This window comes from Notolabrus celidotus, chromosome 10, assembly GCF_009762535.1.
Source record: "Notolabrus celidotus isolate fNotCel1 chromosome 10, fNotCel1.pri, whole genome shotgun sequence".
NCBI lineage: Eukaryota > Metazoa > Chordata > Actinopteri > Labriformes > Labridae > Notolabrus > Notolabrus celidotus.
Window position 1 is genome coordinate 22,351,880 of NC_048281.1, and position 22,125 is coordinate 22,374,004.

General features: G+C 38.7%; 1 protein-coding gene and 1 long non-coding RNA gene across 4 annotated transcripts in view; both read right to left on the minus strand.

Moving 5' to 3' along the window:
• Positions 1-631: 631 nt before the first annotated feature.
• LOC117820605 lies at positions 632-4,569 on the minus strand. The gene is made up of 4 exons (XR_004632787.1): positions 4,475-4,569; positions 4,072-4,237; positions 3,725-3,988; positions 632-1,049 (listed from the first exon to the last, which is right to left on the minus strand). It is a non-coding gene; the product is annotated as an uncharacterized LOC117820605 (long non-coding RNA).
• A 231-nt stretch (positions 4,570-4,800) lies between these two features.
• Positions 4,801-22,125, minus strand: part of LOC117820522 (alsin-like) — a 33,342-nt gene continuing 16,017 nt past the window's right edge. Inside the window, exons 21-40 of one of the 3 annotated variants that reach the window (XM_034694336.1) lie at positions 21,857-21,880; positions 20,592-20,662; positions 19,268-19,334; positions 17,995-18,173; positions 17,433-17,498; positions 16,554-16,652; positions 15,979-16,143; positions 15,257-15,368; positions 14,551-14,628; positions 14,254-14,390; positions 13,922-14,077; positions 13,703-13,817; positions 13,269-13,426; positions 11,288-11,386; positions 11,033-11,212; positions 10,892-10,937; positions 8,676-8,737; positions 7,971-8,120; positions 7,747-7,843; positions 4,801-7,587 (exon numbers count right to left, since the gene is read on the minus strand). In XM_034694336.1, coding sequence (XP_034550227.1) covers positions 7,549-7,587; positions 7,747-7,843; positions 7,971-8,120; positions 8,676-8,737; positions 10,892-10,937; positions 11,033-11,212; positions 11,288-11,386; positions 13,269-13,426; positions 13,703-13,817; positions 13,922-14,077; positions 14,254-14,390; positions 14,551-14,628; positions 15,257-15,368; positions 15,979-16,143; positions 16,554-16,652; positions 17,433-17,498; positions 17,995-18,173; positions 19,268-19,334; positions 20,592-20,662; positions 21,857-21,880 — 2,100 coding nt within the window. In that variant the 3' untranslated portion in view covers positions 4,801-7,548. The remainder of the gene's footprint in view (positions 7,588-7,746; positions 7,844-7,970; positions 8,121-8,675; positions 8,738-10,891; positions 10,938-11,032; positions 11,213-11,287; positions 11,387-13,268; positions 13,427-13,702; positions 13,818-13,921; positions 14,078-14,253; positions 14,391-14,550; positions 14,629-15,256; positions 15,369-15,978; positions 16,144-16,553; positions 16,653-17,432; positions 17,499-17,994; positions 18,174-19,267; positions 19,335-20,591; positions 20,663-21,856; positions 21,881-22,125) is intronic. The other 2 variants (XM_034694337.1, XM_034694338.1) reach the window with 2 other exon arrangements.

A 22,125-nucleotide genomic window follows, 5' to 3' on the forward strand; every position in this document is an offset into this window, starting at 1 on the left:
TGCCCTCCGTGAAGTCTTTGTTGTTTGTTAGTCTGCTAACACACTCAAGCTGTTTCTGAGATGTCTACATTTGAACTAAATGTTGAGCACACCTCAAAGAACAGAAACCTGTGATAAAGCAGCGTCCTTTTTGCTACAGCAGTCACACTCACCAGCTTATCTTAACACACACACACAAAGACACACACACATGGAGCTCTGCTGGGGCCATCTCAGGCGAAGCTTATCTTACATCTCTGATGTTTTGGTTGATTTGATTTCACATGGACAGACAAAGAGCTATTGTGACTCGAGACTGTCATGTAGATGACTGAGAAGCTCATACAGCTGGGGCTGGGGTGTATGTATTTGCATGTGTTTCGTGTGTATGTGTCCATTAGGAGTGATACACAACACCTTGAGTGTTCAATGAAAGGAGGAGTAATGAGCACATGGCGTGGGAACAGCAAATTAAAAGCTAATCAACCTGCTGACCGAAGTTTGTCTCTCTCCTTCATTTCTTTTCTTAAGTTACCGGTGTCTGGCAAGTAGAAAACCACTTGAGCTAACTCTTGTGTAAATAAAAAGTAAATACATTAATAATAATAATGCATTTTATTTAAAAGGCGCCTTTCTCAGCACCCAAGGTCACCATACAGGGCAGAGTCCAAAAAAACAATATCAAAATTAAGCTGATAAAATCAACAAGGCATGATCCAGTGCAATTAATAAAAAAAAATAAAATTAACAGGATTAGATACAGTGCAGTGAAGAGGTGTAATCAGAGTGAATATGACAGTCTAAAAATAGGTCTTGAGATATGATTTAAAAATGGAAAGAGAGTTGATGTTCCAGAGGCTGGGGGCAGACCGGCTGAAGGCTCTGGACCCCATGGTGGTTAAGCGGACGGGAGGTGTAGTGAGGTGAATGGAAGAAGACCTGAGAGTGCGGCTGGGTGTGTTGATGTGGAGAAGTTCGTAGAGGTATGATGGAGCGAGGTTATGGATGGCCTCAAAGATGAGGTGCAGGATCTTGAAATCAATGCGGGTCTTGACCGGTAACCAGTGAAGCTGGTTCAACAATTGGAAAAGAAAAATACAATCACTATAAAATATTAGAAAACACCTTTTAGTAATAAAAAGAAAAGAAAAACACAGATCACTTATAAATGTTTCAGCACATACCAAATGAGATACAGTTTGTGTACACAGAAATACAAGATATGTAGGCCTTACACAGCTCTGTATTCAAGAGAAAGTAACAGACATGCATACTGCATGCTAATACAAAGCAAAAATCTTGGACAGATGGGGGCCTACCTCTACTCCTGAAGACACCTTACAGAGCTCATGAGGTGCATTTCGACCAAGAGTTCCAGGGTCTTTTAGCCCCCAGAGCTACTTACTGTGCCCCCATTGTTGTCTGCGTTTCGACCGCGTGCTGAAGTCCCAGGGAAGATTGTGCAAATCAGACCAGTGACGTATGGAGAGAAAAAATTATATTAAGTAATATTTTGAAATCTTATTAAAAAAACTAAACTAGTATGCATTCCCAGGAACTCCCTCTGTGTTTCAACAACTGTGTAAACTCCACAAACCAAGTTAAGTTCAACCTAAAGTCCCAGGACTTTTGAATAGTACTTTACTAGGGATAGTAAAGTCCCTAGTTCTGGGGTAAAGTTCCTGCGGTCTAAAAGCGCCTATAGTGCCCTATTACCCCCATAGAATGCTCCAGCATGCAGGCCTGCTTGTCGTACCTAAAGTATCTAAAAGCAGTATGGGAGGTAGAGTCTTCAGTTATCATCAGGCACCTCTCCTTTGGAATCATCTACCAATCAGGGTCCGGGAGGCAGACACCCTCTCTACTTTTAAGAGTAGGCTTAAAACTTTCTTCTTTGATAAAGCTTATCAAAGAGCCGGCTCAGGATTAGATCAGTTCTTAGTTATGCTGCTATAGGCTTAGACTGCTGGGGGAACTGGCACACTTACACACTGGGATCCAATCTGACCCCTCTCTCCCCTCCATCTCTTACTTTAACTCTCACTGTCCCATTAAAGTTACTAACCATAGACCTTTCTGGAGTCCCTGAGCTCAATTGCAGGTTCCTCTGAGTCGCTGCCGTAGACGGCTTGCTGGTGTGGACATTCCAGACTCCAGCTTCTGCTACTATTTGTCCCATCACTTTCCAACCCCAACTCGTTCGAGGCAGATGGCTGGCTAACATGAGTCTGGTTCTGCTCGAGGTTTGTCCCTGTTAAAAGGAAGTTTGTCCTTGCTGCTGTGTAATGCTCATGGTGGATTAAGATGAGATAAGACTGAGTCCTGTCCTGTCTGTTTTGATGTTGGGTCTTTGTTAATAATTTAACATAGAGTCTAGACCTGCTATGTTTGTAAAAGTATTGAGATAACATTTGTTGGGATTTGGCGCTATACAAATGAAGATTGATTGATAGACAATCAACAAACAAACAGATAATGAAATAAAACTGAATGTATAATAAAACCAGCATTCTATTTCTATCTGTTCTTTATTGAGATTCAAACCAGTGTGATACTTCTAGGAAGAAACGAGGCTGTTCCAGATCTTGAATAAGTTACATTTGAATTTATTTTTAGGATTATTTCTTAGACATGATGCAACATTTCCTTTATGTTTCCTTGTTCTTGTAGTAGCTTGTTTTACGTTACCTTATGGTCAGAGTTCCTTTATTATGGATTGATGATCTTAACCCTCTGTTTTTTTTAAGGGAATATTCTTGAGTAACTTAAACATCTTGCTGGTAGCTTGGCAGTGGCAGGAACGCCAAGCTACCAGCAAGATGATTTACCTGGTGGCAGGGTGATTTATAATTTCCCTTTTATCAACTCAGAGTGGAAAGAGTTACTTTAGATTTATAATAACAGTGGCAAAAATAACACTCAGCTGCTTCAAAGTAGAACATATTCTCACATGTGAGTTCTGTGGAGAAGGAAAGAAATGTCCCTTGAGTTTTCTCCCTTTTTTATTTGTGTACCTGGCACATCTTTAATGCCCACTTATTCCTGCACTGTGGAATGTGTTGCTGCATTGGTAGATAGAGAAATAGTCATGGCAGAGTAATTCGCTTAAGGCTGGATAGCTTTGCCAGGAGAGTGTACACATGATGCCAGCACTAAGCGAGTGCAGGTAACTGGGTCAACAAACCATAATTTTCTCCTTCAACACTTTCCTTCATTCATTCAATGGGGGTAGATTTGGGGGACAAGGTGGACAAGGGAACAACAATCTGAACAGAAACTCGTAGGGAGAAATGATAGTCTATTTCTTTGTGTATGAGGTGACTCAGCAGCAACAACAGCTTCCCCTTCAGCTGCAGAGATTTCTTTCTTGGTTTTTTTCCTTAACATAAATATATCCCCATATTTTCAAACCCTTCTGTCCTCATAAAAATTCAAATTCAAGTTTTCTGGCATGCAAACCTCCTACACCATTAAGAGCTTCAAATGTATGCAGACGTTTTTTTTTTTCACTCTTACTTTGCTAGAAGAGGCGACCATAATGAGACTTGAACTCTCTATCCGTCTTTCTTCCTGTTCCACTTACTTTATATTCAGTCCCATACTCTCCCTGTCTGTCTCCTTTTTGCCTTAATTTCTCTCATCCGCTCTGGGGACTTATAGCTGAGGTATGGGCAAACTATCAAACTGTTTGTGTGTGTGTGTGTGTGTTAGGGGTGTGTGAGTAGGAAGCTGTGCCAACATAAACCTGCTGACCTGCAGCTCTGACAGGCTCTCAGCTTCCTCCCTGCAGATGAGCTGAATGCAGGCTTTCACTGTAAGATACAACCAAAACACAAACAAATGTTTATTATGGTTTTATCACAACTCTGTGATTTGCATAAATAAGCAGCAATTCTTCAGGAGAGGAGCAAAGTCAACGCACTGCTGGAATACCTGGAGAAGTACAAAGCAGCACACCAGCAGCTCACTGACAAGTCCACATCTGATGTTCTTACTGTCTGACAGCGGGCTGAGAACCAGAAGCATCAGTTTGAAACAGAGATCAAGTGTTACTCTGACAAGCTGACAGAATGCCAACCGATCATCTCCCACCTGAGGGCCGAACAGGATGCCCTACGTCAGAATTGCCAACAGATGGAGAGCTTCTATTTGAGGAAGCTGAATGAGTTCAGCTCTCTGCAGCTCCAACTAAAAATCGAGATCTCACAAGAAGAGTCCAAGTGCGAGGTATGAGGAGAATCCAAAGCTTCAGCCATACCTGGAGAAGAGCAGGTATGATATGTCAGCATCTGTGAAAGAGATCTCCCCCCTTTCCTCCTTTCAATATCCCTATCCCCCTCCCCAATCTATATGATTGACCTTTTTTACAGGTGTTCTGAATTTACATAGCATGTCAATCGAAATTATTTGCTGTCAAAAAGGTTTATCTAACATGGCCGGAAAAACATTTTGTCATGTAAGGAGGGCCTGGTGGTGCAGGGGCGAGCACTGTTACCTCACTGGAAGAACCTGCCGACCAGCTGATACCTTCTTGTATTGAGTTTTGTTCTCCTCATGCCTTTGGGTTTTTCTCCAGGATGCTCCGGTTTCCTTCCACACATCGAAAAACATGCAGGATAGGTTCACTGGCTACTCTAAATTGTCTTTTAAATTACAAATTAAAAAAAAAGCATCTAAAGTTGTACTCTCTAGTGAAAAGTCAGACAGTAAAGTCTTGAGACCTTGATGTCAAATGTAAATCTATGTTACAACATTTACAAAAACTACTGAAATAATAATAATAATAATAACAATAATAATAATAATAATGATATGCAAACATTTTCAGATTTGAAACAATTTATTGCCCTTTTTTAATGAACACTATAGTTAATTTCCCATGTCAATGCAAAATATATACATCCAAAAACTATTAACCATGTTTGATCAGTTCCCCGTACCTTCTTATTCTAGACATGTTACAAAAATATATAAGACTTGGTAAGAAAAATAAAACAAATACATCAATTCAGTCAGGTTACAGCCTTTTACACCTCCAAATAATGTTGAATTAAAACAAATCATTGCTTTTAATTTAGGTATATATATATATATTTGTTTTGTGGCGAAAAGTGCATTATCATATATAACATTAGCTGTGATAGACAATACATTGAATGCTGTATGTGACAGACTTTGATTGGCAGTGCTATAATATGTTTGAGTTGTTGTCACTTAGCTCAGACATGCAGAACACGTGTACTGTCAACTCAAATATGGATGTAATGGAGGCAAGGCATTAACTGAATACCGTTTTGTTATTCATGTACACATGTTACATTACACAGCAGTGGTTGTTATAGCAAAAATAAAATCATTTTATCACGCCACACAGATTCGGAGTGTTTACATTCTAGGAAAAGTTGAGTAGTAATACAGTGCACATTAAATTGACTAATGTTGAAATACGAGAAAATACATGAATGATCTTTTTAACTTTCTGCTTGTTGTTTGATTAGGAATTTCAGTTTTTCTACAGGTTTGCTTTAGTCCTGAGAAAAGACTGCTATCAATAGCCAGTAACATCAGAGCTGTACAGTACTGTGAATTCAGATGCTCTCAAAGTAACCTAATCATGTGGTTGTCATATATTTGAACTACAAATTTAACATTCTCTGTGTGTCTTTGTTTATTTATTATATCAATTTATTATGATTACTACTATCAGTATTATTTCATCTTGACTGTGTATTCATGGTATTTGTATAGAAACCTTTGTACAGGTATGTGAACATGTACTCTATTTTTTGTAATGTCCATATGTCTATCCATACATATTTTATAATATGGAAAGAAAAAATATATAAAAATTTGATCACAATCTTTTTTTTTTTTTAACATTCTGTTTTTTTTTATGTCCTTAACAGCAGAGTGTTGTACACCCATTTCAGATTCAAGTAATGAAACTCAATGGGATTAAGAGAAACTTGCTGATACAAGAAAAATATTAGATTTATTATTTTGCTTGAATCACTAATAAGTAAAGAGTCAATTCAGTAACGGTTACCTGGAAACTGCAGCTCTCTAAGGTGCTTAAAAAACCCAAAACAGGATAATGTTGAAGCCAAACTATCAAAGAATGAAACTAAATGTATTAAAAGTACCTTTTCTTGAAGCCTAGCTAAAACTTTAAAAACATTTTTTAATGGATCTGCATTAAAAGACACGTATAGTGTGATAACTGTTGCATATGCATCTCTTATTTCTTATTCAAGTGCAGTAGTTCATAAGAAAATGGTTCAAGTGTTTAAATTATTTCTCCCTCCCTTTAGCTAAACAAAAAAGAAAACTGTCAGTGCAACATTCTCCCTCAGACTTGTTCATATATGCTTGTTTACAGAAAAGCAAAACACAAATGCTACAGAAGTACAAACCATGAAATATCACAAGAGAATTGATCATTAATGCTTGGCTAAACAATGTACCCTAAATTTATCATTGAAAGTGTGCTAGGGTATTTCCCTTGTTTGAGATGTACCGGTAACTGTCCTCAAATATTACCTATTATTATCAAATATTCATACCTGAGACAGTCTGCTTCTTTGACTTCAAACAGCAGCATCTGGCAGTAGTTAAGTAGATTGGTAGAAGTTAAGTTTTCCTAGATCAATAAATATGAATGATTTAAACTGTCTCAGGAGACTGTAAATATTAAAATATCATTTTTCTTTTGAGAGAGTGTTTTCCCTTTCATTACCTGAACTTTTAAAGGTAACTACCATCTGGCTTCAGTACACTTTTTTTTTTTTTGTCAAAGTTGCTTTTCCTGAGATTCGAAAATGTTTCTTTAAAATCTGTTATTTACAAAATACTACAATTCCTGTTACCAGTTGGTCTTAATTTGTTACAGTTTTATGGAACCAGAGTGATTCAAATCAAGACTTTAATCGCCTGAAGTTTCACAGCTGGAGTGCCTGACCACTGAGAAATGTAAATTACTATTCGCTTGTACCATTAGTTACCATCCCTTTACCCACTTTAAAACCTGACCCCTTCTCAGACTTCATCATGGAAGTGCTGAGTTAGTAGAAGAGCAGAAAAAAAGCACACCTCATACAGTGTTCTTACTGTATGTTTCTGATCCTGTATGCACTTTTGTTAAACCCGAAAAAAAGTCCACAAATAGGGTTTTCTTTAAATGCTTTGGTGATGACTGAACTGAGAAATAGAACCCAAGCTGATGTATTTGAAATGTATTACGTCAACTCAGGTCTTACTAAAGAGCCACACAAAAACATACTACCAGAAACTATTCTGCAAAGATGACACTAGTTTTTTTTACCAAAAGTGAGTGATGTGTTGTGTTTTTCACAGAAAAGCAAGAACTTTGGCGTGCTCCAACATACCAAATAGATAGTCTCTTTACCCATTTTTCTGTGTGGTCACATTGTAGCCTTCAGGTGACCTCCAGTGGACACTGGTGGTTTAACTGTTAATGCTCCAACAGCACCTACTGTATATGTGAAGTGCTGTGCTGTCCCTTGCTTTTATTGCTAATTCCTCTTCTGGTTGTTCGTCTCCCTGTCCCCTTTAAATAGTTGACTCGTGCTGAATCTGGATGTAGCAGGCCTGCAGCGGATACATTTGAAATTAACATAAGGTTCAAGACTATCTTGTATAAAAATGAGCTGTGTACAATGTATGTTTTTGAGATTGCTGTCTGATTTAGAAATAATGCTATTACCTGTGTGTATGCTTGTGAGTTGTGAGTGTTTTGAAAGGTCTCACCTTTAGTGTGGTGAACATCAGTCCCAGCTCTCCGTGCTGAACATTGGGATCCATCAAGTCTTCTATCAGACTGACTTCAGCTCCCAGGTTCCTGATCCTGTAAAGCAGAGCAGCAGAAACACAACACTGACAAAACTACATTTACTTTAACAGTTATCAAATTAATCTAAGTGCATATTTGTGTGTGCGTTTGTGCGTGTGTGTGTGTGTGCATTGCAACACACCTAGCCCTGACCGACACATATAGGAAGAGAGGGAGCAGGTCATCCATGCACCACAGGAATTCCCCTTCCTGCATGGGTTTTACTTCCTGGGTCAACTCTTCAAATGTCTTCTGGATGACGAGGAGTTTGTCTGACGGAGTGAATGTGGTGCTGCATGAGAAAGGGTTATACAAATTATATCAACAACAGATAACCTTGGTAATGCCTTGCTTTTCAGTGTTGTACAAACAAATGTAATATTCACCTAAATAGTAATTATAAATATAACTTTTACTGCTTTTTTATCCCTCATAGTTTTTGCATTGTTGTCATAACAAGAGTGTAAGCAAATACTCCTAATATAAAACAATAATTTGCAAGTGAATTTGCCTCTCAGTCAGAAAACACTTGTGTATGTCTGCCTGTATAAAGCCTTTAAAAAGGCACCACTTAGCAGGGCAAGCTTTACAGCTTTCACTAATAAAAGAAAGCAATTTAACGATGGTATCAAAAATGTCATCTTGAATTAAGAACAGTGTATTACCCTGGAGGAACTACTACAAGACAGTTTTTAATTATAGTAAAAAATAAAAAAACAACAACACAGATTGTAGATTAACAGATTGAGAGCTTAGACTTGGAAACCCTACTGTAATCTTCAGTGGCAGTTCATCTCACATTTAGTGAGATCATTTATTATGACATATCAGGTCACAATGTAGCTACCTGATTTGTTGAAGGGTCTCTACAGCTGAAACAAAGCAGGCATCTTTGCTGCTGGACACAATCTGTGATCAAATTAAAGAACACAAGTTAGACAAGAAAACAAAGAAAATGCAACAGCACATTTTAACCTGATGATGGAGCCTGGATAGACTCCACCATGTGTTTTAGAGATAGAGGGTTAAATCAGGTGTTCCCAAAGTGTGGGTCGGGACCCCCTGGGGGGTCTGTTTGCTTGAGTTTGGTTCTGGTTCTGTTTGCTTGAGTTTGGTTCTGGATCTGTTTACTTGAGTTCAGTTCTGGTTCAGCTCGGTTCTGGTTCGGTTCTGGTACAGTTCTGGTTCGGTTCTGGTTCGGTTCTGGTTCGGTTCTGGTACAGTTCTGGTTCGGTTCTGGTTCAGTTCTGGTTCGGTTGTGGTACAGTTCTGGTTCGGTTCTGGTTTGGTTCTGGTTCGGTTCTGGTTGGGTTTGCATAATTTGGTTCTGGTTCTGTTTGCTTGAGTTTGGTTCTGGTTCAGTTTGCATGAGTTGGTTCTGGTTCTGTTTGCTTGAGTTTGGTTCTGGTTCTGTTTCTGTTTGCATGAGTTTGGTTCTGGATCTGTTTCCTTGAGTTTGGTTCTGGTTCGAATCTGGTTCGGTTCTGGTTCGGTTCTGGTTCGGTTCTGTTTGATTGAGTTTGGTTCTGGTACAGTTCTGGTACAGTTCTGGTTCAGGTCTAGTTCAGGTCTAGTTCGGGTCTGGTTCGGTTCTTGTTAAGTTCTGGTTCGGTTCTGGTTGGGCTCTGGTATGGTTCTGGTATGGTTCTGATTAGGTTTGGTATGGTTCTGGTTCGTTTCTGATTCGGTTCTAGTACGGTTCTGGTTGGGTTCTGGTTCAGTTCTGGTACAGTTCTGGTTGGGTTCTGGTTTGGGTCCGGTTCGGTTCTGGTTTGGTTCTGGTTCAGTTCTGGTTTGGTTCTGGTTTGGTTCTGGTTTAGTTCTGGTTCTAACCCTAACCCTAATCACAACCCAACCCTAACCCTAATCATAATCTTAACCCTAACCCTAATCACAACCCTAACCCTAACCCTAAACCTTAACCCTAACCCTATCCCCAACCCTAACCCTAATCACAACCCTAACCCTAATCACAACCCAACCCTAACCCTAATCATAATCTTAACCCTAATCATAACCCTAACCCTAATAACAACCCTAACCCTAACCCTAATCACAACCCTAACCCTTACCCTAGACCTTAACCCTAACCCTATCCCCAAGCCTAACCCTATCCCCAACCCTAACCCTAATCAAAACCCTAACCCTAATCACAACCCTAACCCTATCCCCAACCCTAACCCTAATCATAACCCTAACCCTAATAACAACCCTAACCCTAACCCTAATCACAACCCTAACCCTTACCCTAGACCTTAACCCTAACCCTATCCCCAAGCCTAACCCTATCCCCAACCCTAACCCTAATCAAAACCCTAACCCTAATCACAACCCTAACCCTATCCCCAACCCTAACCCTAATCACAACCCTAACCCTAATCACAACCCTAGGATCAGGGTGGGAATGATTTTGTAACAGAATAAATGCACAGAATGGGGCAATTAAAAGGCTTCTCATAAAAACACCGTACGTAAAAGGGTTTTCAACACACAAACCATTAGTTTTATCAAAGTTAAGGTAAAATATACGGCTACAAAAGATCCTACATTAAGAGCCGTTCAGGAATCGAAAAGGGCCGGCTCTTCTTTGGGGGCCGAGTCAAAAGAGCCGGCTCTCTGAAAAGAGCCCAACTTCCCATCACTAAAGCACATGCTTACTACCATTTGCACTTTTAGTTGCCCTTGGAACTATTTGTATTGTAAAGAGTATCAATGTAAATACTTCAGACCTGGACCATAGTGATAAACATAACACTTCAATTTGAATGAAAGTAAATACCACTTGTATACTTTAAAACAGAGGGTCATTTCATTCCTTGTGGACTCAACATGACAGCATTTATACTTTTCAAGTAATTGATCTTAAACGCTTTCAGAAGCCAAATTAAATCACTTTGAGGGACGGTGGGGGTCTCGAGTCTTTGGCATTTATATTTTGGGGGTTGTGGGCTGAAAAGTTTGGGAACCTCTGGGTTAAATGACAGAGGGTGGAAGTAATTGATGAACAGTAATGAAGAAATTCAACCTTGGCATTTGATGTAAAAAGTACATCCATTGACTGACCTGCTTTTTCTCACCGAGAATCGACATCCAGACAGGCCAGAACTTCCTACAAGAGGAAAAGCAGACAACAGAAAATACAAGTGTCTTAAATTACCAACCAACCAGATCTGCATTTTTTTTATCTTGACACCAATGACTTACTCCTGAACTCCGAGGAAGCTGAGCAAGGACTGGTCCGGCTGTTTGTTGAGTCTAAGGACGCGCTCCCAGTACTGGGCCTCCTCCTGCTCCTCCTGTAGGCAGTAAAGGGTAAAGAGAGGGGGGTAGAGGCGAGGGAGCAGCAGTGGAAGGAGCAGAGAGGAGCAGCTCAGCACCACAACACTAGAGGAGAGAAGGAGACATGAAGTTTAAAAAGTGATAACATGTCTATATGTCTGTATTTGTGTTGGCACTCACCATTGCTCCGCAAAGGACGAGCTGTGTCTACTTTCAGACTGAGAGGCAGGTAGTTCTGGGATGACACAGCCATCATCAGGTAATCCAGGAAATAGAAACCTGCAGGCAAATATGTATGTTGTTCTGTTAAACAACAAAATGTGTTTCTTTAAATATACTAGAATGCTGTGTGACAAGTTAGGTAAAAAAAAGATTAATATCAGCTGCAGCAGAGGCATTGTTTTCAGGGGATGACTACGTTTTAAAATCATCCCCAAAATCTTCTTTATAAATTGAAAAATACACCAGAATTCAGGAAATAAAACCTTTGACCCTCAAAAGCATGATTACATATAACTACTTCACCCCCCAACACAGAACACATACAAAAACTATAGTTCAAGAGACCAGCTGACGACAGTATATTAGTGTTGTGAAATTTTCATCGTCTTACATATGCATGTAAGAATGTTTAACTCTTGTATCTTTCCACTGTGTCTAAGTGTCAGGGGCAGAGTAACTTCATTCCAATATCATCTGTAGCTACTGGGTGATAGGCGAGACAGGGTCAATGTAGTAATCAAGGTCTTTCTCTCTGTTCCTGTCTTTTATTCAATTTAGCTTTATTGGCATGAACAAAGACATGTTGTTGCCACAGCACATAAGATTCATACATATTTTATAGAGGTGAGTATTGGCAAGAACATCACGATACTTGGGTCATGATACGATAGTATCACGATATATCACGATATCACAATATTGTGACATATCGTGATATTCTACACAGTTAACTAAGAAAAAATAGAGATGGTGTTTATGTAAATAACACAATATTACTCAAAATTGAAAGGACAAATTAAGTCAAAACTATTTAAATGATAACAACTTTTCCACTTTATTGTTTTTGAAATACTGAAGTCGTATTTTAGTTCCAACTCGCTAAAATATGATTTTTTTTTTTTACAAAAAAAAATCGATATTAAGAGTTGAATTATCAATATTATAACGGAGGTCAAAGTATCGTGATACATTGCTGTATTGATATTTTTTCACAGCTCTAATATTTTATACGCATTAATAAACAATGGTGTCACCCATACAGCATATCTCCATGTCCTCACTTCATGCAGTATGTTCATAAAACCTTCACCTAAAATCAGATATTATGGGATGGTGCGTCCCTCAGGCTGTGACAGGCAGACACATATTTAGCAGCCAGAGGAGCTGCTGACCCTTCCCTCAGGAAAACTGACAGTTTCTCTTCTGGGGTTAATGTTGGGAAGTTTGTTACTATTTTAGTAATTTCCCTGTAGTGGGAATCTCTCAGTAAAGAGAACTTGCTGCAGTGGAGGAGAAAGTGCATCTCTGTCTCTATGTCCCCTGTAGAGCAGTGAGAACATAGACGCTCCTCTCTGGGCAGCCATGTCTGCCTGTGTCTTCCTGTCTCTACAGTTAGCTGGTGGTCACTCAGCCTGTTTTTGGTCAGGATACGTCTTTGTTTTGTATCTCTGACACTGTACAGATATTCAGACAATTTATAATCACGGTTTAGGGACAAATTAATAAATTACAATTAATTCTACTTGCTTGGTTTGCTTGGTTTTTCCAGTGTTTATCTGTATGTTGTGACCGACTTAGTCTCTCCAGACTAGAGCACCGCTCTCCTTCCCAATTGTTTTGTTTCCTATTGTACAAATATGGGTATCTAACTTTAGTGTTGTCTTTGGGGATAAAGACCCACACCTGAGGGATTGTCTGGCAGAACTGACTTTGCATTGCACTGCACTCCCCTGCCTGTGTACTGTAATCTTATTTCTCCTTGGCCAAGTTCTACATAAACTATTTAAACGTAAGCCGGGAGTCCCCTGAGTCCTGTGTGTCCAGTGTGGGATGTGTGTCAAAAAAGGTTTGAGAGCTTTAAGTTTACCCAGGAGACCATACTGAAAATAAAGGACTAAAGATCCACAAACATAAATAGAAACTCAGAAGTTAAATCTACCGAACGATGTTGAAGAAATGTGTGAGGAAGGCATGAATTTCGTTGACGGCCTGTCTGAGCAGCCTGCGGTTGGATCCCACACCAACGTAAGTCATCCTGTAAACAGTAACCAGCGTCTCCACCAGCCAACCCAGGGGGTGGTGAGGGGTTTCACACGCCTATCAAACAGAGATGAAGACATAAACACATACACAGATATGCATACTTGAAGTATTATAGCCAGGAAACACAACACACTAAACTACTGGATTTCTTATTCCCTTTTATTGGGAATGTAGTTTCTGGTGCATAAAAGTATATCAAAGGAGTTAACTGAGTCCAGGTCAGTACTTCTAATTTATATGTAATGCTTCTGACCAAACAAATTAATGCAGAGATTATTATTAGAATATAGAAGTACAGATAAACCGATTTTTCATCCTAGCTACTCCTACCTTCATGAGGTATCTTCGTATGTTGTCATAGTTGGCTGTAGTGACTTGCTCTTCATAATGAGGAATGAACTCCAAAGACTCCAACACTTTGCTCTGTGACCTACTGAGGTCTGGGCTACAAACACAAACACAAGCCACTTATTTAGCTACACAGCAGTATGTTTAAGTAGGGTGTGATATGATTTGTGTTTGCCTGTTTTTTTGTGCTGCTCTGCCTACCTCTGTCTTCGTGCAGTTGCGATTGTAACAGCAATGTTCTCCCAGGCTGTGGTCCTCTCTCCTCTCCCAGGAGCATCACAGCCCAGCCGACTCCAACATTCATCGAACACACAGACCCATCGCTGCCCTGCAGGCACCACGTACTGACCCTGCCTGCTTTATATGCACATATTGAAACAATTTTAAAATTACAAACTAAACACCACAAAAAGCTTCCTCCGCATGAAAACATCGGATTCAATAACAAATAACATTGGAGGCATTGAAATGGATACAAACAAATAGCGCTCAGACTTTAGAACTGAATGCTTAACAGACCAAATAATACTTACGTCAAGTGTTTTTTCTCTTTGTTCTCGGGTTCTCCATTGGCGGGTTTGGTGTATGTTCCAACCACCTTCAAACCTGTGGTCCACTCTCCACTGAACATGCCATCCAGGCAGTCACCGTTGGCAAAAGATAAAACACCCTTAAAAAAGGCACAATGGGGAAGTAATGAATGTCTATGAATTTATACTCATAGTATATTACATGACTTGTGTTCATGCAGAAGATACTGTTATGAAGAAGAGAACATGAGAAACATTTAGACACAGCAGACAGATCAAAATAAACAAGATTCAGCCAACCTTCCCATTGACAGTCCAGTCATCCGAGAACTCCCCATGGAGAGCTGTGTCATCATCTGACACCAACAGACCTGGACCCTGATAGAAAACACAATTTACATCACATTTTCAAACATACAAAGTTAAATAAAGGGTGAACACTATTTAGGATTGTTTTCCCGTATTACGCTTGTGTCCACTTTATTCATTAGAGTCGGATAATACAGGCTCTTACATCATCTGGATATTAATACTTGACTTACAAAAAGCTGCTGTTTCCACACTCTTGGTGAAAGTAATGAACAGAGGTGTGGATTTGAGTTACGCAACTTGAACTCAAATCAGATTCGAGTCACAATTTTGATGACTTTTACTCGACTTGACAATATCATCAAAGACTTGGAATTCGACTTGGACTTTGGCATCAATGACTCGGGACTTGACTCGGATTTAAGTCTGATGATACAGAAATATGTATACACAATTACAAATATGTATGGATATGATTTCGCCCAATCACCATCTGAAGCAATTTTTGACCTAAAGTTGGTGAAGGAAAATCAAATGCTGGATGGCACCACCTCCTGTCTGAAGGTGGTACTACATACAAACCAATGGAATATAAGCTGCAGTACATCACCTCCTTTCATTAACACTTCAGTACTTTCGAACTTGCTGTGGCTATATATATATCTTGTGCATGTAGCTCAGAATAACTTGAACTTACACTCATCTTGTTGTCTCTGAAGGTCCCTTCAAAGTAAACACCGTTCTGAGTGACAACCACAGCGCTGCCATGCCGCTGCTCGTCCGACCACAGTCCCATGTACTTCTCACCTCTTGAAAGAAAACACGAAGTGAATGATGACCATCTTCCATCTTGTATACATTCTCACGATGCATTCAATTTGGTTAGGATAACAAAATACTATTTAAGTATCTGCCTGTTTGCAAAAACTATTTTCAGCCCCTTCAACTGCTAAAGACTGACGCCTATAGCTGGAGCTTCTGATAACAAACTATTCAAATTTTGCAAATAAATACATTTCTCAGGTTGTATTCAAAAAGTGTTGATTATTCCCTGCAGAGAAAAATATAGAATGCCAAGAAAGCAAGGTCTCGCTTATCCTCAATGTCTAATCATTTCCTGCTCTGGAAAAATACCGAATGGATGTCTTTCAAACTTGTCTCTTATATTTAATATCGCTTCAGAACCAAGGCCTCTGGTTTCCCTCTTGGCACAACCGGAGAGGACGACATGTGCCTGACTCCATTCAATTGGTGCACACTGCCCTTGCCTTCCTTCTACTGGTAAGATGGAAGGATGCTGCCTCTTTTCTCAACTTTCAACTCAATTGAGCTGAAAGTTTTGAGTTATAACAGAAAAAAAGTGGGTCCCCGGGGTTTCAGAGTAAGAAAGAAGCCCTCAAGCAAAACCATTTAACAGACCTTGTGATGTCATCGTAGACTCCATATCCTGTCTTCTTGTCGTGTACCCACTGGCCGATGAAAACACCAGAGGACTTCTTGTCCAGCTTGCCAGAACTCAGCATTCCATAGCCGTGTCGTTTTCCATCACAGAAACATCCCTCATACACCTCACTGCTGGCATACCTAGGTAGAACCCAAAGAGACATGAACACACAGGAACAGAAAGAACCGTAATCAGTGTCTTGGTAATTTTAGACTACAGGCAAATACAACTTCTTTATCAAATCAGATCTGACTACAAATATAAAAACTGTTATTAAGTACTGAATGGATTGGATTTGAGTGTTGCCATGATGCACTTTAATTACTCTGTTGTGGGTTCAATAAAACTAACTAAAACTAAACTCTGTGATGTGCTGAAGTACTCAAGCCTCTATATTTGGTCATTGCTGACTGTAGAGTTGACATGCCCTTTACACGTATAACTTGTGGTAAAGTATTTTAACTCAGTACAAAAAAAACTTCAAGGTACAATTTTCACAGTATTTGCTACCATTGACTTCCTAAACAATAATTAAAATCATCATACTGACTTGTATTTGCCAAAACCATGGATCTTGCCATCCTTCCAGTGTCCTTGATAGATGTCCGGCTTATTCAGGGCTTTGTGAGGTATCATACACTGTCCAAAGCTGTAAAGACAAATAACAGTTGAACAAAAATATTTCTATTATTTTAGCCACCACTATTTTTATTGTCCTTTTCTGTATAATAAAAAAAAAAAAAAAAAAATAATAATAATAATAATAATAATATTTATTTATATAGCACGTTTAAAAACAAATGTTTACAAAGTGCTTTGACAAACAAAGCGTAGTTCAAATAACCAAGTAAACAATTTGACAGACAGGGAGGAGAACATTTAACAATGCAAGCAAAATGCAACGCAAGAGGTTAAAAGGAATACATGTCAATTAAACAGTATGAAGTGGTGGGACAATAGAACAGTAAATTATTGCTGAGAGGTTTTTCAAGGGCAAATAGATTAAATAAATAAACAAATAAATAAATAAAAATAAATTAATAAATAAAAATGGAGAAGTAAATAAAAGCATTAAAAGGACAATAAAAGAGGATTTCAGAGTAAAAGGGCGACATCACATTGGGAAAATTAGAAAAAGTGAAAATGATGAATTAGGAACATCAAAATAATAAAAGAAAAATAATAATAATAAATCAAAACAATAAATAATCAAATAAAATAATCAAATAAAATTTAAGACAATGAATTAGTTGGATAAAAACAAAAAATAATAATAAAATAGAAGTAAAAGCGGTTAGAAAGATAAAGTCACGTAAAAGCTAGTCTGTAAAAATTAGTTTTAAGAAGAGATTTAAAACAAACATTTAATCTCCTTATCACAGGTCTAACTGAAGGGTAGAGAGATGTGTCTTGTTGGTAAAGTACTTACCCGTCCTCCTGTCCACTCTTAAAGTGTCCACTATAGACCCGTCCATCTGGCCACTTCATGGTGCCACTGTTAATGCAAATATATTTTAAAACAGCTGCTTGCACTTGACCAGTTTTTTATTGAGGGCAATTTTATTACATGTTACCATGAAGAGTCAACTTGAGGCTGAATTGTTACACAGTCTGAAGTCAAGGTTGTATTTATAAAAGCTGCAAATGGTCTGCTCACAGTCAATACTAAATCCACTCACTCTGTGCCATGATTTAATTGCCAAGTAATTTACTTGCTAACCATCCCTGTTTTTTTTCACAGGTCTAGTCATTTGAGTGTGATCCTACTTGAGTTATTAAAACTCGAGTTCATTGTTAGATATTTTGGACATAGGCTGGGAACGGTTTATAGCAGCTTCTTGAATGTTGGATTCAAAAATGACACTCAAATGCTAACACACAATTCAGTATGAACCCTCACCCAAAGACATGTATTATTCAGCACAAGACGGCATCTGTTGTATATAAAATAGACACACAAAAAGGAGAGATGCACAAACATGCACTCTTACCTGCCATGAATTTGTCCTGCCAGCCAGCCCCCGCTGTAACGGGCGTCTTTAAACCGTCCCTCACCAGTGAACTTATAGGAAGCTGTGCGAGACATTGCCGTCAAACCCGGTGACGACCCCTGACTTCCACCACCCAGCACATGATCCAGCGTCTGGTTTAGAGATCGCAGCCACTTGTTCTGAAGAGATGGTGAGAGAAAATACTTGTTTCAAAGATAGAATGACCATGTGAGAAAACACTGAGACTAAGTCAAAGATGATTGTTCCTATGTGTTCTGCTACACTGTTTGTGTGTGTGTGTGTGTGTGTGTGTGTGTGTGTGTGTGTGTGTGTGTGTGTGTGTATGTATGTGTGTGTGTGTGTGTGTGTGTGTGTGTGTGTGTGTGTGTGTGTGTGTGTGTGTGTGTGTGTGTGTGTGTGTGTGTGTGTGTGTGTGTGTTTAGGGGGTTTGGGGAGGTTTTTTTTGTTTTTATCAGGTTAGCCTCCAAAATTGTTCAATATTTGTGCTACTGAATGCACAACAAGGAATATAATTAAAATATTCTCAGTTTACATCTCAAATATCCTACAATGAAAAAAGGAAACCTTTTTAAAAGGAGTCCACATTAAAAAGAAGCAAAAGGGAAGGGAATTCTAAATTCAATATAACAACACAAAAGGAGAATTATCTAATCATTTTGCATGCACAGAAATGTTTGAGCCTGACCCAGTTCAACTTGACTTGACAATTTTGCTCTTTAAAGCAATCATGAAAGGATTTAGTAGGATTTGTAATTGTTTACATCTTTACCGACTACATGTCCTGCTTTTTTATCACCACAATAATAATATGTTAACCCCTGTTTGCTTTGGTTTCACAGAACTGGTTAACAATATTGTACCTCTAGTATCTGCATCCAACCTACAAAAATAAGGTGGCTGCAAACGTAATTCACTAAAATAATTGCTGTGTCATGTCATGCTGAGATGAACACTTTTTTAAAAGTATGCAGATAATAGCAAACACAGATTTAAACTGCTTTTATAAGTACATTAAACTAAGCTGTGACACTATTTTGATGTTAAATTGTTACTACTGAAACATTGACCATTCTGAGACTTTGTCATCTACACATACCAGGGCTAATCATAATGTTCCAACACATTTTATTTTAAAATAATATACGTATTTTACCTCATGTAAGCTTGATTTCACCACTTGATTCAAGTTACAGCTTCAGCTCAAGCCTAAAGTTGAAATAAGTGGCTAAGAGTGTATCACTAATAGATGTACCTTCTCTTGAGGTGTTGATGCTACGATGGTGAAACTCTCCTCTGGGCATGTTATTTTGATGGCATAGCTGCAGATACACAAGAGAGACACAAACATTAACTTCATTCATTTAAAATCCATTTCGCCGAAGTGTTTCTACAATAACGACTAGGAACATGGATTGAGGATACCAGCTTTCATTGATTCTTTTTTGAGAGGTTAATCATAAAAAACAACAATAGGTTGACATCATGAAATATAACAACATTTTGAGTAAGAGGAAGCTCTCAGCTCAGAATCTATGTGTCTCAGGTAAATTCAAAGATCCAGCCACTTGAAGCCAGACATTCTTTGTATCAAGTATTTTTTATAAGCCTCTCTTTGATCTCTGATAGAAACATCAAGTGTCAATAATAGTTCCAAAGAAGACCAGCTTCAGCTGAGCAGCAAATAACCATCCAGGTCAACTATTCACCAGTGCTTGAGTGCCTTGAAATACTGTATACCAGCCTCATGATGGTGCAATAGAGGCGACAAAATAAGTTACAATGGCCCCCCTCACTCCAATACATGGCTGTTTTTGAAACAGCCATGTATTTTTTCAGGTTTCGGAATTTCAGGTTTCGGAAAGCGGAAGTAAAAGGTCAAGCTGATAGCGAAACTACTTCTTTAGCATCACTAATGATTTAAAAAGTAAGGAAGTGGTTAACATGGAATTTAATAATGTCCACAGCACCTAAAAACCCCCGTCAAAAAAAGAAGAGAAAAGAAAAATTGGAACAAGCGCTGTGCATTGTGGGAAACAGTACGCGAGGCAGACTGGTCAGATGCATTCTGTGAAATGTTTCCGAATCAGTATGACATCTGGGGAGTTTTGGCATACTGCAGATTTTGCTCTTGTTCACATACTACTTACTACATACTGAATTTTGGCCAAATCCGTACGTACTGCTAGTATAGTAGGCGGTTTCGAAAACAGCCTAGGTCTGTGGGAAATTAGTTTGTGGTTTGTATTGGATGACAGCTATTATGGTTGCTGTTTTCTTGAACTGCCTCAGCTTCAAACCAATGACCTAACATGGATATTTACAGTTTTATATCAAAATCCAAGACTGGTCCTGGGTTTCACAAGACTGCTCCCATGTCCATGGTATCCATCGGCACAGGTAAAGCTATAGAGTTGTCTAAGTGTGTCTTATTTTCATTATTAATTCAACTATTATCATTATTGTCACTTCATTACTTATTATTGTCACTGATGGCCACATCCACAGCCTTTTACTTGGCATGCTAGTTTTGTCATTTATGACACTGATTTGAAAAAACAACAACAACAACAACTCACAGTCCAGTGCTGTCATCTGTGACTGGTTTCACCCACAGACAGGTCAGAGGATAGACGCTATGTGTGGAGAACTGCAAGTGGAGACAGCATATACAGGTAAATCAAACTTTTCACATGAACTCAAATAAAGCAGGACTGATGTGAGCATAGGAGCAAAAAAAGAGATTATTAAGTGACTCACTATACTTTAATCTTAATTCGGTTAAGCTTCACAAATCATTTATATTTGATTTAACTGATAATGCAAGATATACATGTAGAATTTAAAATTAGGTGTAATGCATAACACAGAGAGAACTTCAAACAACATAGAGAGAAACAAGACACGTCTAATCTCTATCACTAATAACACCACACCACACCAAACAGAGGACACAATATGATAGGAAGCAAACATTCTCTTATTGAAATAAACACACACCAGAGGGAGAGAGAGAGAGAGAGAGAAAGAGAGAGAGAGAGAGAGAGAGAGAGAGAGAGAGAGAGAGAGAGAGAGAGAGAGAGAGAGAGAGAGAGAGAGAGAGAGAGAGAGAGAGAGAGAGAGAGAGAGAGAGAGAGATATGTTAAATGAAACCTTACATGTTGTCCTCCCTACATGCTAACAAAGCTGGCAAAGCTACTGATGTGTGTATTTATTAACCAGATGCCTTTGAAAGCCAGCATGCAGTGGCAAGTTGCACCTCACCGCAAGCACCTTTAGGCTCCAATCCACCATCACCATGACCTCATTTATTTTAACCACTGACTTACAATGTCAGTGTTGTTAACATGCTTTAAAAGACATATACTCGGTAGTCTGATGGTGACAGCTTAAGCTCAAGATCAGCCACCGAGAATTAAAGAAACATTTTAACACAGGAATGTAGCAATGTTAAGGGTTGCGTGCAATAAAGCTCTGAAATTTGGTTTAAAAGTAACTTAATAGACCAAAAAATTAGAAATTGAATCTTAATAACATCATACTGAAAATGTCAAACTGAATGTTAAAACTTCACTGAGGTAGGATTTTTTTTTGCAGGGATCTTAGACTTAACAATAGTTTGAGCAAGATCCTATAAACCTAGCAGTGTATAACTCCAAATTCGTACACAGTTGAAGTCTCTTTAACATTTTTTAGTCCTGTGTTAAAATGTATTACCATCTCTGTTCTTGTAAACCTGTCAGTGTAATAGAGGCCAGACCTCCATGCTGCAGCACAAAGCTTAGCGCAGTGAAACTGGTTGGCTGGAGGATAAGTGGAGCAAACTAATGTCAGATATACTCACAAGGCTCTGTGAGGGAATGGCACCCTGAGTGATTGAAGATACAACAAATATTAACGTTGTTTGCAAAACATGGCAGACTTCCAGAAGCAACAGAAAGACAGGCATGGATATACATGAGTGGATTAACTTGTTAATAGAGGAAGGGATGGGTTAAAAAAAGTACACATTTGCACGCACATTTATATTATTTTTCTTGCTGTCATAACTCTAATGGAAATCGTTAGATGATGCAACTCTTGTCACAAAAAAAAAACCATGGTTCCAAGAAA